This window comes from Lissotriton vulgaris, chromosome 11 (assembly GCF_964263255.1).
Source record: "Lissotriton vulgaris chromosome 11, aLisVul1.2, whole genome shotgun sequence".
In the NCBI taxonomy this organism is placed as follows: Eukaryota; Metazoa; Chordata; class Amphibia; order Caudata; family Salamandridae; genus Lissotriton; species Lissotriton vulgaris.
The window spans coordinates 586,793,723-586,812,597 of NC_141699.1; the positions used below are offsets into that span (position 1 = coordinate 586,793,723).

Genomic DNA, 18,875 nt, shown 5'->3' on the forward strand with positions numbered 1-18,875 from the left:
AAACGTAAAGTCAACACTGGCTGGTTGTACAACAACGCAAGCCTTGCGATAGGCAGCACCTACAAGTACTTAGGGGTTAACTTTGACTCTAGGGGTAACTTTGTCAAACAGGGCAGCGAAATATCAGTAAAAGCCATGATCCTACAGGCGACCCTCTTCAAGCTCTCAAAAAATCTGGCTGGCCCAAGTTTATCACCCTTATTGGAGGTCATGAGAGCAAAAATTGGGCCATCCCGGTCATATGGCATTGAGATTTTATGGGGTAACTTAAACATCAACCTAAACCAACATGTGACTAAAATTTATAAAAAAGTCCTCCATTTGCCAAAAAATGCATCCGCTGCCCAGAGCAGACTAGAACTGGCCTTACTAAACTATGAAGTTTCTAACATCGGCTCGTATTTAAACCTCTGCCATAAACTTAGGCAAGCACATATAGGCTCACTAGAGTCACTGGTTTGGCTAGACATTTCCGAGAAAAACTCAGGAGGCTCGTATGGTCGCCTCTACAAGGATTCCATTCGCGAAATGTCAGCGGGCGACCTATGAGCCCTCAACCCTAGCACAGCAGCATTTAAAACCAGCATTAAGAGATGTCAGAATGAGCTCTCTTATCACTGACAAAGCCCATTTTGTCAAACGCAGACATGCATGGGCAGTAATGAAGTCTTATGGGTGGTTAGCTCCTGCTATCTACCTGTCCTGCACTTACTCCCTCTATTTAAAACTTAGCTTTATGGCTATTAGACTGGGAGACTGGTAATTTTTAAAAGACCTGCCCTCTTGGCGTCGTATGTTGGAAGTCTTACTGTGTAGAGGGTGCGGCAAGACGGCTGAAACCTTGGAGCGCGTGGTCTGCCTCTGCCCCGCCTTCATGCCACAGCGCAGACGCAAATTGAAAACGGAGTGGAACAGGTTGGGTATTCGGTCTTGTAGGCAATCATTCCAGCATTAAATCCTGAAAACACAGCTCTAAATATAGGCCTCACAACCTACATACACTCTGCATACCGTTTTCTTATACATGCTTCTTCTATTTAAGCAAGAGTTTAAATTATATTGCACTTTCTTTCCTGGCTGCTAAACCCGCTTTTGGACTGCACTTTACTACACTCTGCTGCTACTGATGTGTTGCTGTTGAGTTATATCTGATTTTATTTTGTCACAACCTGTACCTATTTGCAGAACCCCGATTGTTTTTATAAGCCCAACACTGCTAATTGTCGGCATCCCACATGCAACAAGAACCCGTCCAACGCTAATTGGAAGATTCTTTTTTAATCACTGTTGTTTTATTGGTTGCTTTTTTCATAACAATGTGTGCTGTCGTTTGAATTATGGTTGTGCTCTTTTAAGGATATATCTTTTTTATCCAAATAAAGATTATTATTATTATTATTATTATTATTGTGGGATCTTGGTCCGCAGACCCACCACCGGGGCTGGTATTGCTGGGGTATCTTTTCTAAGGTAAGGAATCTAACACTAACCTGTTTCTTTCAGATGCACAAGTTACTTACCTTCGGTAACGATATATCTGTAAGAAACAGTAGTAAGTGTTAGATTCCTTACCGCCCCACCCATCATCCCGGTTCTGCGGACCAATATCTAGGACACCAAAAACAACACAGTCGGTGCCGAAAACTACACCACTGTAACACCTCCTAAGGCGAAAGACAAACAACAACCTTGTTCGGACCCGAAGAAATCGGCGCCGACAAAGGTTCCACAACAAAAATAACTTTTCCATCCTGATTCTCTGCAAAAGAAGATCTACATTGACCCAAAGACAGGTGCTGTATCCACTACACCACACAAGAAGAGGAAGGCAGATACAACACCTACACCTGTAGTACCTGCCAAGAAGAAGGTCTCTACCACATCTCCTATGCACCCTTCTTCTCCTATACTTCCTCCTCCTTTATCTCCTGTTCCTCTTAATAATTCACCACATATTTCTCCTCCAAATTCTCCTTTTCTGTCTCAACACTCACCTCAAAATGATGATGAGTATAGTTTAGGTAGAGGGATAGACCCAGATGAGCCTTTCCCATACCCTACAGATGATACAGACTGGGACCCACAGGATGCACCAGATATTCCTGACCCAGAGTTATACACATCAAAACCTTCTCCCCCAGAAGATAACATTAGTTTTGGGCACCTGTTGAACAGAGCTGCAATGTACCATGGGGTCACTGCATTCTGATGAAGCAGAGGAAGATTTTCTGTTAGACACATTTGAGCAAACACAGAGATCTGTTTAAAGGGGTCATCAAACACGCACCAGAGATATTTAAAGATCCAGTCCGTACGAGGATATTAAATCCTAGAATTGAGAAAAAATGTAGGCCTGCACCAGCAGATCCAGCCTACATTAAAGGACAACTACCATTAGATTCACTAGTAGCATCAAATGCTAGAAAAAGAGAAAATTCGCAGACGTCAGGTGAGGGGCCCCCACCGGACAAAGAATCTAAAGTAATTGATGCCTCAGGCAAAAGAATAGCTGCGCAGGCTACTAATATATGGCGTATAGCCAACGCACAAGCCCTCCTTTCAAGATATGACAGGGCTCCCTATGATCAGTTAGGGCGCAAGCAAACGACCTTATACAAGAAGGCAGGCTAATTTCAAATGCATCAATAAAGTGTGCACTTGATGTAGCAGACATTGCGTCAAGAGCTGTAAATACTAGTGTCCTACTTAGAAGACATGCGTGGCTACGCATTTCAGGATTTAAACAGGAAGTACAAACTACCATTTTAAATCAACCATTTAATCAAAACCAACTGTTGGGTCCAGAAGTAGACACAACACGAGAAAATGAAGAAGGATACAGTCACTGCCAAATCTATGGGAGCTTTACAGTCTACATAAACTAAAAGTTCCTTTTGTCGCTCCTTTTATAGGGGAGGCTCCAAACAAACAGGAGCAGACAACACAACATCCTTCAAGTCAAACACACAAACATCCTCAAACAAAGGCTATTTTAGAGGAGGATATAGAGGAAACAACAACAAGGGAAGAGGTCATGGTAACAACAATAATAGAACCTCTTCCACCACAAAACAGTGACTTTCCTCTGCTCCCCCAACAGCATTCCACTCCTGTAGGGGGCAGATTAACACAGTTCCTACCTGTCTGGAATTCAATCACAACAGACAAGTAGGTAAGACAAATTATCCAGCATGGCTACTGCCTGGAACTTACAGCAACCCCTCCACACATACCACCCAAACAGCGTCCAATGTCTGCAGAACACCTTACTCTGCTCAAACAAAAAGTCCTGTCACTTCTTCAAAAGGACGCAATAGAAATAGTTCCTTTACAACACCAAGGAACAGGGGTTTATTCGCTGTACATTGTAATACCCAAAAAGGACGGGACCCTACGGCCAATTCTAGACCTCAGGACCCTCAATTACTAAATTCTATCAGATCATTTCCATATGATCACTTTGCAACAAGTGCTCCCACTGCTGCAACAAGGCGATTTCCTTACAACACTAGACCTAAAGGACGCCTACTTTCACATTCCTTTGCATCCTGCCCACAGGAAGTATCTAAGGTTTGTACTGGAAGGACAACATTATCAGTTCAAAGTCCTTCCATTCGGGGTTACTACAGCACCAAGAGTATTCACAAAGTGCCTAGCAGTAGTAGCAGTACATCTCAGGAGACAACAAATACATGTCTTTCCTTACCTGGACGATTGCCTCATAAAAGCCAAGTCATACAACCAGTGTGTTCAACACACACATCGGACAATTCAAACATTGCACAACTTGGGGTTCACAATCAACTACACCAAGTCGCACATGCAGGCCTCTCACATACATCAGTATCTAGAGGCTACAATAAACACGATTACAGCTCTAGTGTATCGCAGTCCAGCAAGGATACAGAGCATTCAAGCCTTATTCACAGTCTTCCAACAACAACAGTCTCTGCAGGCCAGAATGTTCATGAGACTAATAGGCATGATTGCATCTTGCATCTTCATAGTGTCATATGCAATACTGCAGATGCGTCCATTACAGGAATGTCTAGCACAACAATGGAATCAGGCTCAAGGGCAACTAACAGACCTGGTGTTGATAGACAGCCGCACACATCGCTCTCTGCAATAGTACTAACAGCAGACTCATCTCTCAGGATGGGGAGCCCATCTATTACAATATACAACTCAAGGGCAATGGAACACTCAACAAAGACTGCTCCATATCAACCACCTAGAGCTGCTAGCAATATTCTTAGCACTCAAAACTTTCCAAGTACAAGGCAAAGCTGTCTTAATCTGGACGGACAACATGACAGCTATGTATTAAATACAAAAACGGGGGGGACACACTCTCTACAACTGTCCCAGCTCGCACAGAACATCTGGAGATGGGCCATTCCACAAAACATATATCTGTTAGCAGAACACCTTCCAGGAGTTCACAATCAGATAGCAGATCTGTGGAGTCGGCAGACACAACAAATTCACGAATGGGAACTACATCAGCAAGTTCTTCAACCATTCTTTCACAAGTGGGGTCACCCAGACATAGATCTGTTTGCCACACACGAAAACGCAAAATGCCCAACCTTCGCCGCCAGGTTCCCACACCAGCTGTCCAAGGGCAATGCGATATGGATGAATTGGTCGGGCAAATTTGCGAACGCTTTTCCACCACTACCACTAATACTATTAGTAGTACGCAAGCTCAGGCAACAGTCTCTCAAATTAATCCTGGTGGCTCCCACATGGGCACGATAACCATGGTTCACCACGCTGCTAGAGCTCTCTCTAGTTCCACATCAAAAGTTACGCCTAACACCATCCCTGCTAACACAGACCCATGGAGAAATCAGACACCCAGACCCAAATCAACTGAATCTGGTGATCTGGCTCCTAAAATCTTGGAGATGGGTTATCTTAACCTACCTCCAGACTGTAAGAATATTATTAAAGAGGCCAGAAGACCTACTACCAGAGCTTGTTATGCTGCTAAATGGAAGAGATTTGCCATTTATTGCAACAATAATCAAATTGATCCCCTGGATGCTTCCATCCAGAATATCATATGCTACCTTTTACATTTACAAAGATGTAATTCGGCATATTCATCCATAAGCCTCCACCTTGCAGCAATTGCAGCATATTTACAGAGCAGACAACATCTGTCTCTTTTTAGAGTACCTGCTATTAAAGCATTTATGGAAGGATTAAAAAGAATAATTCCTCCTAGGTTACCACCTTCACCAGTGTGGAACCTAAACATTGTTCTTACAAGATTCACGGGACCACCTTTTGAGCCTCTACACTAATGTGAACTGCAATTTCTCACATGGAAAACAGCTTTTCTTATTGCCATTACCTCTCTTAGAAGAGTAAGTGGGATACAAGATTTTACAATACAAGAACCATTTTTACAACTATATAATAATAAAGTGGTTCTAAGGACTAATCCTAAATTCCTACCAAAGGTCATTACTCCTTTCTATTTAAACCAATCTGTAGAGTTACCTGTGTTTTTTCAAAACCCTGACTCTGTAGCTGAAAGAGCTTTACGCACCCTTGATGGTAAAAGAGCTCTTCTCTACTATATAGATAGAACTAAATCTTTTCCCAAGACAAAACAATTGTTTGTATCTTTCTCTCCACCTCATAAGGGCAACCCCATCTCTAAAGGGGGAATTACAAGGTGGATTGTAAAATGTATACAAATATGCTACCAAAAAGCAAAACGTACATTAACAGTTCCTCCTAGAGCGCATTCCACACGCAAACTAGGAGCCTCTAGGAGGCGTAGCTTGCCGGCGACTAAGATGGCCGCTTGAGCCTAGTGCTCCGTGTTGTGGTCGACAACATCCTTTAATTATCCTGCATCAGTCATTCTATTTGCGGTGTCCTAGGCGTCCCTCGAGACCGGCGGCCAAGCGGTGGATAATTGGAGCTGGGGAACGGCTGATCTTCGTCACGGCGGTGTTGAGGCGAGGAAGGCCCTGCAGCCGCGACCTAAAGTGCGGCGCCCACCCGAGCTATGTTGTAGTACGTGCGGCCGGCGCGTGAACGGACTACAGGGGCGGTCTGGGCGCGGGACCGGGAGAGTCTGGTGCGGAGCTTGCTCTTGGGCGCCCGGACCCGACCGACGAGGTGAGAAGCCCTCCGGCGCCCCCACGTCCCCCCCCCCCCGCTCCCTCACTTATCCACACGGGGTGGAGTGGTGAGTGGTCCGCCATTGGAGACTGTACCGCATTCCGGCTCCTGGTGCTTCAGGCCTGCCACCCGGGAGGCTTTGGACGTGGAGCAGGCGGAGCTCCATCGGGCCTGGGTAGGCCGCAGTGGATTCACGAGGAAGACTGCAGGAGAGCCGGCGCCGGGCCTACGGCGAGAGTCCCCGGCTTGGTAGGACTGTCTAGTGCCCTCAGCCCCAGCTCGTGAGTGGATGTGTGCTGTCGCACTTTGCCCCATCTTGAACATACGGACTGAATGACATTGTGCTGCCCTCAGTGCATGGCGACCCCTTGATTACCTGGCCAAGAACCTGAGCCCTTTCTCCCTCCTTCCCTCCGGAGGCGGCGATATCGTTGGCACTACTGCGTATGCTCCTCCTGGCAGCCAACTACAGGGCGGGGGAGAAGCGTGCAGTGGAGCGCTGTGGTGCCATTCCAGGCCTACTGGCCTACGCTAGGAGAGCTGTGGGTGGGGCGACGCCTTGGGGACCTGGAGGCGCCTAAACCAAGTGGGGCTCACGGGTTATAAGAGCGGTCCCTCCCTAGAGGCGGATGTTGAGCTGGGGAGCAGCAGATCAAGAGTACAGCGCGGTGGCCCTTCTTGTTCAGCGCGGACTTGACTCGGGGAGTGAATCATCTGTGGCACCTCCCAGCTGCTGCAGCGCATCGCTACGCCAGGCAATATGGGCAGAGGCGATAAGACGCAAAGCAAGCTGTCCTTTGATCAAAGGCGCTCGAAGTCGCAGGAGGCCCCGGGTGAGGCCAGAGTGAGTACACAAGCTGTGGAGGACTCTGCAGCGGGCCTAGACCTAAAAAGCATGCTGCTGGCTATGGAGAAAGGTCTCCAGAACAGTATGACAACCCTGGGGTCGAAGATTAACGCCCTCACCTATAGAATGGACAGGATGGCGGAGCGTATCGACAAACACGCTGAAAGGCTCGATATGTCCGAGAGACGACTAACAGAGGTGGAAGAGGCGCAGACGGAGCTGGACACTGACCATAAAAAGATTGAGAAGCTTGAGAAGCTGATGTTGGCGCTACAAGAGAAAACAGAGGATTTGGAGGCCTGCTCGCGTCGCTGTAACCTGCGTATCATGGGCCTTCCAGAAACGACCCAGACGGGCAACATGGAGAAGTTTGTTGAAAAATTCTTCTCGTCAATGTTTGTAGTGGAGCGGGCGCACCGCTCGCTGGGCCCTCGCCCACGCCCTGGAGCGCCGCCGCGCCCCATCATTGCCAAGCTGCTCAACTATAGGACAGGGATGCAGCGTTGCGAAAATCACTACAATACGAGGGATCCGAGATTTCGCTCTACCCGGACTTCACTGCCAGAGTGCAGGAAGCCTGCAAGCACTTTGCCCCGTTTAAACGACAGCTCAGAGAGCTGGGTCTGGATTACACCGTGGTATATCCTGCAAGACTATGGGTAAATCGGCAGGGACACTCCCACCTCGTCACAGATCCACGGGCCCTACAGCAGGCGCTGAAGGGTTGGACGAGGGAACACCGCAAGGAAGAGACCAGGCCGTCGGATGGCGAGAATGGAAGCAGTCAGCTGGATGAGCAGGAGTGAAGTATTTCCTTTTTCGGTGCCCCTCGAGTAGACTGGTGCCACGAGACACTGTAAGTGGGGAGACCCGACCTTGGAGACATTCTTTATGTTGGGCTTTACCCCGAATATTGTCTACTGGGGAGTGGTGGGGGTTCTGGAGGCCCCAAGTGCATATTGTTGAGACTGAGATTGTGACGCTCCCACAGCAAGCACAAGGAGGGTTGCTATGATCTAATGTTTGAGGGGCACCAACAGAAGTCCTGCGTATCGCTGCTCTCAGCTACGTAGCAGTGGAGGGAGGTATATATATAAGTGAAGGGGATGGGCCAGCGCAGCCTTGATCGCACAAAGGCCTAAAAGTCTTACACTTTTGCTGATGCATGATATACGACACAACGCGGGGCTGGAGTGGTTGGACTAGTACACAGTGCACCCACACAATACACGAGTTGCATGGTAACCTTGGCACCCTTACGGCCTCCAAGAGGTTGTGATGTTTGGGACTTGGGATGGGGAGGGCGGGTAGCAGGATGTTCTGCATGGCCAAGTTGGGGGCGGTCTGCTGTGGGTGGGGGGTGGAGGAGCTACTGAGCTGGAGGAGGGGGGAGGGGAGTGAATGGTCTGTTTTTTGTGCACACAATTCAACGCAAACACACACTGTGTCCAAAGTCTCAGAAAGTTCAGGATAGAATGCAATGGCGAGTATGGCTGAATCAGGAACGGCTCGATCCACCGCCTTGATTAGGGCGCTCACGTGGAAAGTACGGGGGCTCAATGACTACCGGAAGGTGAGGAAAGTACTGAGCTACCTACAGCGTCAGCACGTTGACTTAGCACTCCTTCAGGAGACCCACCTACCATTAACGAGCAGAATGCTACAGAGTAAGGGTCTGGAGGGCAACATCACTGTGTCGGGCTTCACATATCATGCCAGAGGCGTGCTAACCTGGGTAAACCAGAGGTCGAAACTCGCGCAGGCGCTCTTGAGGGCAGACGAGGAGGGCCGTTTTGTTATATCACGATGCACAGGCCTGGGGATGGATTTAAGGATAGTTAATGTTTATGGTCCTAACTTTGATTCCCCAGATTTTTACCAGTCATTGTCAACAATAGTTCGTGAGTACACTGCTGCACGCTTCCTGTGGGGTGGAGATTTCAACTTAATTCTGGACCCGGCCCTTGACAGATCTTCCGGCCCCACACGCAGGCCGGCCGCCGCTGCGATAGCCCTGCAAGGTGTGCTCACTAGCTTGGATCTGGAGGATGTGTGGAGGTTTAGACATGCAGAGCAGGGAGGGTACACCCGTTATTCTGCCTATTACGACACCCATACTAGAATAGATTACTGGTTTGCGTCCTCCTCCATGTTGGGTCAGATTCAGGACTGTAAGGTCCTTCCACGCACGCTGTCGGACCACTCGCCAGCACTACTGGTGCTTGATACCCCCAAGAAACACATCCCTCCGTTTACGTGGCGATTCCCGCCCTACTCCCTTCTAGACCCGCTGTTTAGGGGTGAGTTGGCGGAAGCGATAGATGTCTTACTTCGAGGCCAACATTGGCTCTGTTTATTACTTCCAGGTGGTGTGGGAGGCCTTCAAGGTTTACATACGGGGCATAGCGATGACCAAGCATTCGGGGGTCCTCTGGTCCATTAGGCAGCGGCTGACGGACTTGGAGCGACGGTTGGCACAGTTAGAGCAGCAACGACAAAGACACGCAGAGGCTGCAGTAGACGAAGAGCTTAAGTTACTCCTTACAGAATACCACGAGGAAGCGGATAGGGAAGTCAAACATATGGGAAAGTACGCGACGGCGCGAGCATACAGAGAGGGAGAGAGGCCTGGCTGGGTCCTTGCGAGGGTATTGAGGGGGAGACAACAGGTGACGGAGATAAGAACCAGGGAGGATGTTGTCCTTACAGACGAGCTGGAGATTGCCCAGACTTTCAGTGCTTTATACACTGACTTGTATTCCTCCAAGGGCGTAGACCTTGACGAGGAAATTCTTGAATACTTGGATCACATTGAGCTACCCACACTTACCAACACGCATCTGGAGTTCCTGATGCTCCCAATGGAAAAGACCGAAATTGCTGAAGCTCTCGCGTGCATGCGTTGGGGCAGTGCCCCCAGGGCAGATGGCCTCACGGTGGGTTTTTACAAGGCGTTTCAGGACAAGCTACTTCCACACCTATTGACGCTGTTTGTTGACATCTGCGTAGAGGGCAGAATGCCGCATTCCATGAGAGAGGCGCTCTTGGTGACTATTCTAAAGCCTGGTAAGGCGCATGACGACTGTAGCTCGTACAGGCCCCTCTCTCTGATAAATGTCGACACCAAAATATTCGCCAAGGTATTGGCTAACCGACTAGCGCTCCTAGCACCGCTGCTGGTTGCACCGGAGCAGGCAGGCTTTATCCCCAGCAGAAACTTGACGTACAACATTCGCACGGTCCTTGGCACCATGCAGCACATACAGCAAGATCGGAAGGTAATCGCGGTATTCCTTGACATGGAAAAGGCCTTCGACTCTGTGGAGTGGCCTTTTATGGGCCGGGTTCTGCAGCGAATGGGTGTGGGTCAGCCGTTCCTTCAAATGGTTGGGTCTATATATTTTCAACCTAGGGCCAGATTGCGACTCGGTAACTTGGCCACGGACTCCTTCCCCATCTGCAGGGGGACTCGTCAGGGGTGCCCGCTGGCCCCCCTGCTGTACGCCCTGGTAACAAAACCATTGGCGTGCGCGTTGTGAGAATACCATAGCAATGAGGAAATAGGCTTCCCCATGTACAAGATTGTAGTCTCAATGTACGCCGATAATACTTTGCTGTATGTCCGCGACCCGGAACATAACTTATCTTCAATGCTAAGAGAGGTGATGCGCTTCGGCTCTCTCTCTGGTCTGAAAGTGAATTGAGCAAAGTCTCTGGCCTTCCCCCTTACTCCGGACACCCGGAGATTTGACATGGAGTACTCACTGCAGTGGACCACGGACCCAATCAGGAACCTGGGAATCCGGCTCCATACTGACTCTGAGATCCTGTTCAGTGAAAACTATGGGGTAACCTTCAGTAAACTTGAGGACGACGTGGAGGCCTGGTGCAGACTTCCGCTTTCGCTCCTTGGTCGCATATCTATTATGAAAATGATAGTGCTGCCAAGATTCCTGTTCCTGTTTGCCACCATCCCGATGGTGCTGCCTAAGATTTTCTTTCAGAGGCTGGCGCAACTCATGATCAAACTGGCATGGGCGAGCAAACAACCCGGAGTGAAGTGGTCATTTCTGACACTGCCATACAGCATGGACGGGCTTGGTGCCCCAGACTTGGAGCTTTATTATAGGGTCGCCCAAGCGGCCCACTTGCACACTTGGATTCATGGTGATAGACGTATTCCCAATGTTCGCATGGACATTGTATTTGCTGATCCGCTCTCGCTCCCGGCGACTGTCTTCAGGCCAGCGGACCGCAGGACGGGGATCCTGGACTCCATCGCAGCCACAAATCATACTTGGCACAGCCTCCTGCAGCGCTGGGGTGGGGCGCTACTATACTCGCCTAGCATGCCGATGGAATGGGCTCAGTGTTTATACCCCATTGAGGAGAAGGGGGTGGTCAAGCCATGCACAAGCTTAACGTCAAACTCGCTGGGGACCTATTCCAGGATGAGAAGGTTAAGACCTGGGATCAGGTGACGGAGAACAGAGAGGTTGTCTCCTTACTGCTGCGCTTTCAGTTTCACAGAGTGTGCAGTGCCCTCACGGGACGGCTGGGTGATGATCTGGCTGAACCGCTGGAGGTGCCTGAGCTCACATACGTAATAAAGACTGAGACACTCCGCAAATTATTGACCAATCTATATAAACTTGCGATGATTCACAGAGAGCAACAGTTCACGACGGCTCGGTTGGCCAGGCAAAGGGACCTGCAGGTTACAAGAGACGATGATATGTTTCGCTATTGCTGTGTCAACACTAAGCGGATATCTTTAAATGGCAGACACAGACTGATCCACTTTAAATTTCTCAACAGAGTGTATTACACCCCAGAAAGGCTGCATAGGTACGGTCTCCGCGACACGGCGGAATGCGAAAGGTGCCATGCGGCGCAGGTGGATTTCCTCCACCTCGCTTGGCAGTGCCAGAGTGTGAGAGCATACTGGGATGACATCTTTGCTGAGATTAGTAAGATAGTGGAGGTTGAACTGGCCCCCGACCCAGCGCTGGCATTGCTAGGACACTAGGAAATTGCCGGTGGTCATCCGTTGGTTAGTAGACATGGGGATGCTTATGGCTAGGCAGGTGGTCGCACTTTGCTGGATGAGAGGTCCGATACCCACTTCCAAGCGCTGGGCCCACGACATGCTATACTGCTGCACACAGTCGGAACACTATAGTGAGCTGCTGCCCCCCACGAGCTGCCCAAAATCTTTTTGGGGATGTATCAGACATATATCAGCTGTAGAGCCAAAACAGAAGCCCCAGAGGAGGGCTGCGGGGCCTTGGTGGAATCACTGGTCGCCTCAAGGGACTCGGAACTGAGGGGTGGGGGGTCTCCGACAGCACCTCGCAATGAGATCGTCCCATCTCCTCCTCTCCCTACGTGAGTTACCTACAGGGGTTGTCCTTGGAATCTAAGTCAGACACCGCACTAGGAGCATGTGCGGTTTGCTGTGATTACTTTTGGAGTGGGGCCGTGGGATGGTTTGACTAGGGGAGGGAAGTCCTTCACGTGGGGGGAGGGGGGTGGAATGACATAGGCAGATTGTTTCTTTCTGAATAGATTTTCGTTTGATCCGGAATTGTCCGCCGCCTGTCCTGAATCGGGTTGTTGGCTGAACGGCTGTGTAGTCTCCAGCGGGGAAGTACTGGTAATTGCGGACTTGAATTGATGCGCTGTGTGTGTTCTGTTTGGAGGAGGGGGAATAATTGACTGTAATGCTACTTGTATGGGAATACTCAATAAACACATTTTAAAAAAAAAAAACTAGGAGCCTCTGGCTTTATTAGGGAACTTTCCCCTAGAAAACATATGCAAGGCAGCAACATGGTCTACCATACATACTTTCACAAAACACTACTGTGTTGATAAGCAAGCCAAACAGCAAGCTGCAGTGGGCCAAGCTGTCCTTAAAACTTTCTTTCAAACTACTGCAACAGATACAGGTGACCAACGCTAGGGGAGACACTGCTGCACAATCGATGTAAAAGTGTACGATCTGCAGCTCATATGCCCCGAACGGAAAATGCTACTTACCAGTATGCATCTGTTCTTGGCATGTAGAGCTGCAGAGTCGTACACGCCCTCCCGCCTCCCAGGGAACTGTATCTGTTCCAGTATTATCTTATTTAGATGCATACGCATGGACATCTATTTGCTTTACTTCTCTAACTCCATCATTTCCCATCATGGCGAAAAACAATTAAGGATGGAGCAGATGCCCATGCGCACTATCGTCCAAGGGAGAAGTCACCTATCTCGTGACTACAAAAGACTTCTTCCAAGACGACAACAACATGCAATCATCTGAGCCCAACACCAGGTGGCGATCTAATGCAAAAGGGTACGACTCTGCAGCTCTACATTCCAAGAACAGATGCATACTGGTAAGTAGCATTTTCCTTATCTATCTACGGTCTTGGTTTTTCATCCAGCCCTATCTTTCCACTCATACTGGTGGAGGGGATAAAAGTACAGTTGTCTACGTTTTTATCTGTCCTACTCTTTTCAATGTTACTATCAATTTACAAGGTATTGTAAGTAACTTTACCAACCATAATCCATTATTGGCCTCTTAATTAGGGCATTTGTAACAAAATTTCAGTTATATTGTATCTCAGGACCGGAAAATCTCCAGGATCGACGTTGCAGGCTCCATTGGGATAACATTAATCAACAAATTTTTGTGAACAATTAATGTCCTGTTGCTCAAGGATTTTTATGATTGCCTCACCTAATGTAGTCTTTAATTTTTTTTATTCTGTTAGTGCCACTAATTAGGATGTTTTTAACTGCTTTTCTTTAAGGTCTCTTTGTAGAACTTTCCCAAATGGTTTGATATCACTTTTACCTTAGGACACTGCAATCTCATGCTTGCTTTAAAGAGAATACCTTGTTCTGGGAGTATCTACCTACAGATTGGCGTTTGATTGTCTTTTAAACGGCTATTAAAGCTAAAAACACAGCCATCAGTGTAGGAGCTTGGAGTCATGTAAAATTGGCCTCTATATTCGCTGAAAGATAGTGGGCTTTTGTGGAGGATAGTGAACTCCCCCTTTTGGCAGAGCAATAGTTCCCTGTCCCTTGGGTCAAGCATACCGTCACATGATTGGGTTTTCTATTTTGAAAAAATGTGTGCTGTTAATTAAATGTTTCCTTTTTGACCCTGTTTTTCGACTGATGAGTCCCTGGGATATCTTTTGAGGAACTTTTTGTGGCTATCACTAAAAACTAAAGGAGAAATTAATGGTACCAGTCGGAGTCCCTCTGAATATATACAAGCAAAAGCTTGGCCTTTTACCCACTTAATATCCATTACCTTAAAATCAGCTTCCCTTCCTGTTCACAATCAATTATTTCAGTATTTAAAAACGGCTACAAATAACTAATGGAAGCTGTCACCTGATGTTTTGTTTTTATTTCCTTTTGTTCAATAAAAAGATTTACAAAAAAAAAACAGCTACAAAAACGATGCCAGCAACTGTAGACAAATTTCACAGATAGAGTTTGTAAAGATATCCGGATGCACTCTTGTGGACTGACAAACCATTTGGGCCAGTGACAGTAGCTTCACTTCTGACCTACAGAATGGGTTCAGATCAGGCTTGGGCACGATCAAGCATTGTCTGAACTTAAATCTTATTATCAGCAAATGCACATTTGTCAATTTGGAGTCCATACGCCTGGCCATTGTAGACCTTAGCTCTACGATCGATCATGTCATGTGTGCCAAACTATGGTCCATTATGTTGACTCTATTTAAATTTTATTTTGGAGTTTTATATATCGCTAGTTAGACCTGAATGTATCGGAGCGCATTATATGTCATGTGAAGAAATGTACTCGAACTATATGTGAGGGTTCGTGTGGGTCGCAATAGTCAACCAAAGAATATAGAACAGTACATCAATAAGGTAGTCAAACAGTCAGAGAAATAGAAAATAACAGTACAGCATTAAGGGAATGGCAATAGTAAAGAGAACATACACTGCACAAGTCAGGTGCCCGCATTGGAGGATTGTGTCGCTTTAGGATGGATCTTTGGGAAACATGGATCAGTTTGTGGTCCAGTTTAAGTAGTTGTTAAGCGGTAAAGATTTGAGGTCCCATTTGAAGCAAGAACAGGAGGGGATGTTGCTAATTCCTTTCCTTAGAAAGAGCGCGCCTGGGGTGATTTTTTTCTTTACATTTGGAGGCATGGTTGGAGGTATGAGAAGTGAGTTGGAGCTTCTCAGTGCCCGGCCTCTTTCTGCTCTCGATAGTTTGGATTCTAGGTATTTGGGGTTCTTTGTATGAAAGGTTTTGTGGGTGATGCAAGCTTCTTTTGAAGATGCATATTCCTTCAGTGGGAAGCCAATTGAGACTCGAGTGAAGATGAGATGCGCTTGAATCATTTAATTCCTGTGAAGAGTCTGGCAGCCGCATTTACAGTTGCTCTTAGGGGTACACAATGACATTTCGGTTATGTTGCCGTAGTCACGTTTTGAGAGGACTAATGATTACACTACTGTTTAAGATTATTAAAATTAAGATTTATTATCAAGGATGTTTTAAGATTAGATGGGGCTATAATATAAACCTTACTTATTCAAAACATTTTTGTGGACTTGGGATAAGCAGAATTGTTACCCAGTCTGATCGTATAGCTAAAGCTGATATGGAGTGAACAAAATTAGCCTTCTTAAATCTTAGGGAAGATTTTAAAGATGAAAATGAGATAACCAAATTCTAGGAAACTATAACCACATTTTAACCTTATCTTCCTTTATCATTTTATGTTGACCCCATTTTAGATTATATATGATACCCAATCTTTTGAATTTCCTCTAGGCCCAACAGTTTGCTAAAGTTCTGCCTCCCTGTCCTTGCGATTCAATCTTGTTGCAAAACACCAGGAACTTTATTAGGTTCTTTAGCTTATTTAAACCATTACGTAAACAACATCCGCTCCTAAATTGAATTTCAGACAAGCAAGACCTGCTTTTATTCATCTGCATATGTCAAAAGAAGTAGAAACCTATTTTGCTGTTTCAAGTTGTCTTATTGAAGCTTTCCATGTAAGGTCTTTTCTACTTTTTTTTGTTTTTTTAACATTTACACTTTTCACATTGTATTGTTGTGTATACTAATAGAGCTCTTAACTTTCCTATGGACTTTATGTATGTCTGTTAAGGTTTATTGTATGTGGTGATCAATTTTTTATATGTCTTATTGGTCTGAATATAGGATTTTTACTGTTGATGCAATTTTTTTTATTTTATCTTCTGATGTGCTCTTTATTTTTGGTAAATTGTCTAGTTTTTATTGTACCATGTTGAATTTAACTGATCCATATGGTATTAAAAAAAAATTAACAAAGATTATACTGCTACTACTAATACTGTATTCCATGCTAATCCCTTACCTTTTATATTCTAAGCCCTTCAATGAAAAGCCCATTCACATGATCCCTATATTCTTTCCAAACCCTTTCTGGAGTGCTTGCTCATCCATTTGTTACTCTAGCATGCCGTCGGCTTTCCACTATTGGGTCACTTGAAGCAATAGCCACACAAACGTTTTTGTTTGTTTTCTATGCAAAGTTAATCTTTCTGCAGTTATATGTCTTTATTATTATGGAATCTTCACTTCACGCTCTTATTCATGAAAGACCGTAAGCCTAAAATTTTAAGTATTTTATTGAGAATTGTCATAAAACATGAGTTACCTTTTGCCTCCTGCATACAAATCCTGTGTAGTTGCCTACATGTTGACCATTCCTGACTTGGACTAGAGCACATTACAAGCTTGTTTCTAGTCCTAACACCAAAATTCTCCTCTTGGACTGGTTGTTTTTGCGCTGTCAGTGAGGCTTATGCTAGAAAATCTATTGTTGTCCATAAATTACGAAAATGTTTTTTAATTATTATTATAAATGTACTCGGTGATTCTCGCTGATGGTCAAGGGTTAGCCTTCAATGACTACAATCCTGCTTCACTAAAGTATCACTGTATGTAATGTATAACATGATGGGTACAAATCTTATTTATTTGAATTTCAGCTTCCTATGAGATGAGTCACACTTGTACTTGACTGGTTATTTGTTGACGACGCGCTAATCCTAATCTTATCTTTTCACAGAGTGAGCACTTTTCTTTTTTGGGCATCAACAATCAGTCAAATATGACAGACATGCGGTGTCGTACAACCTTCTACACAGCGCTTGGGCGTCTCCTCATGGTGGATTTAGGTATCTTTCTCTATGTTTTGGGTGGTGTGCACCAGCAGACCACAATAAAAATGGGATTGGGACGTCTGGTTCTTGTGGGTGATTAGAAAGGGAAGTCTAGTAATATACATTTTGGAGACCTCTTGCTCCTTTTGGAGGAGCCTATAAGGAAAAAGGAGGAACATCTGTTGTTTTATATGCTTACAATCGCTGGATGCCATCTATAATGAGGGCCTTGTTCATTTTCTCAAGCTTCTGGGAATGGGTGATGGTGGAGTGTTAATTCTCTCTCCCTCATTGGAGTGGGAACCATTCATAAGACCATGTCTTGGTGGTGATCTTGGTTTCTTTTAACTCCTGAGATGGGATTTTAGATGAGCTATTCATTATCTCTGGACCTTTGGTCAAGAACCTGTTAATTATCTATTTTGATGGCGGACTCTCGATGACCTCTTCAATTTGGGGGGATGGAGGGGGGGAGGTGGGATGTGTTATCTATTAATCAGGTTGATCTTTGCATGGGGAACTAGGGGACTGAGGGTGGTTGCATACTTCTTGCTCCTTTCAGTGGGGTGATCAGTATTTCCTGTTAATGCTGGTTCTTATGGGATATTGCACACAACAAACATGGACCTAGAGGCTCCATTTGAGGAATACATTTGTCTTACGTAATCAAGCGACCGTAATTCTACAGATTAAAAACGTATATTGAAAGGTACTCAATCGCTCTTGTTTAAAATTGTCAGGCTTGAGATGCAGTTATATTTTATTTCAATATTTGCCAGATGTATATAAGATTAAAAACAGACAGTCAATTTGTTTTATCCTGAACCTTGTACTTTACATATTTGTGGGCTTTCATAGGAGCCTCATTTGTCACACTGTCCACTTAACTTTGCCTAGATATATGTGTGGGGATTAACAAAAGGTAATTTTACCACTTACCTGTTCTGTACATGTAAAGGAACAAATCATAGAAAACCTAGTTATTCACATACTTTTTTAAATTTTTACATAATATATTCCAATCACAAACCCCACACATGAAGCACTCCACTGCACAATGTGATGCAGTGTAACCTTCTTGCACTTATCCCGTTAGCTTCGTGGGCTTCACAAAACTCCAGGGCACTTCTTCTGGGACCACTCTGTGCTATGCGGTGTGGGTGCTGCAAAAGAAAACCTCCAAATCAAAGTGTTTTTTAATCTTCTGCTCCCTACTTTAGTATATTTCTTGGGTACAAACATATTCTGTCCTCTTAACTGTGCAGAAATTCTGTGCTTCATTTTAAATCGGCAGCAGCCAACATGATTCTGTTCTTATACTTTAGGATTCACTTGCCTCTTTTTAGAGTTGAGTGAGTGTCGCTGTTATGAATCTGGTATGCTTGTGATATCAGGCGGACATCATGCTATAATGTGGATATTGGAGGCCTACCACGTAACTTATGTCTGTCACATTTGAATTTTGAGAGTCACGTATCTATTAAAGTTGAGTGATCTTCACCTAGCCAAGAGCTGCGCACCAGTAATTTGCGACATTTTTAACTGCTCCATATCCACAGGCATAATTCCATCTACCTGGAAAGAAGCAGTGGTCCGTCCTATTCTTAAGAAACCCACAGCAGACCCCGCAACCCTCAGTAACTATCGGCCTATTTCCATTT

The 18,875-nt window shown here is 45.8% G+C and overlaps 1 protein-coding gene across 9 annotated transcripts in view; it reads left to right on the forward strand.

Annotated features, from left to right (window-relative positions):
* The window catches only part of XPO7 (exportin 7), a 687,768-nt gene that overhangs the window by 470,702 nt on the left and 198,191 nt on the right, over positions 1–18,875 (forward strand). For all 9 annotated transcript variants that reach the window (XM_086943668.1, XM_086943671.1, XM_086943674.1 and 6 more), the window contains one exon: positions 17,121–17,229. In XM_086943668.1, the coding sequence (XP_086799794.1) occupies positions 17,121–17,229 (109 nt within the window). The remainder of the gene's footprint in view (positions 1–17,120; positions 17,230–18,875) is intronic.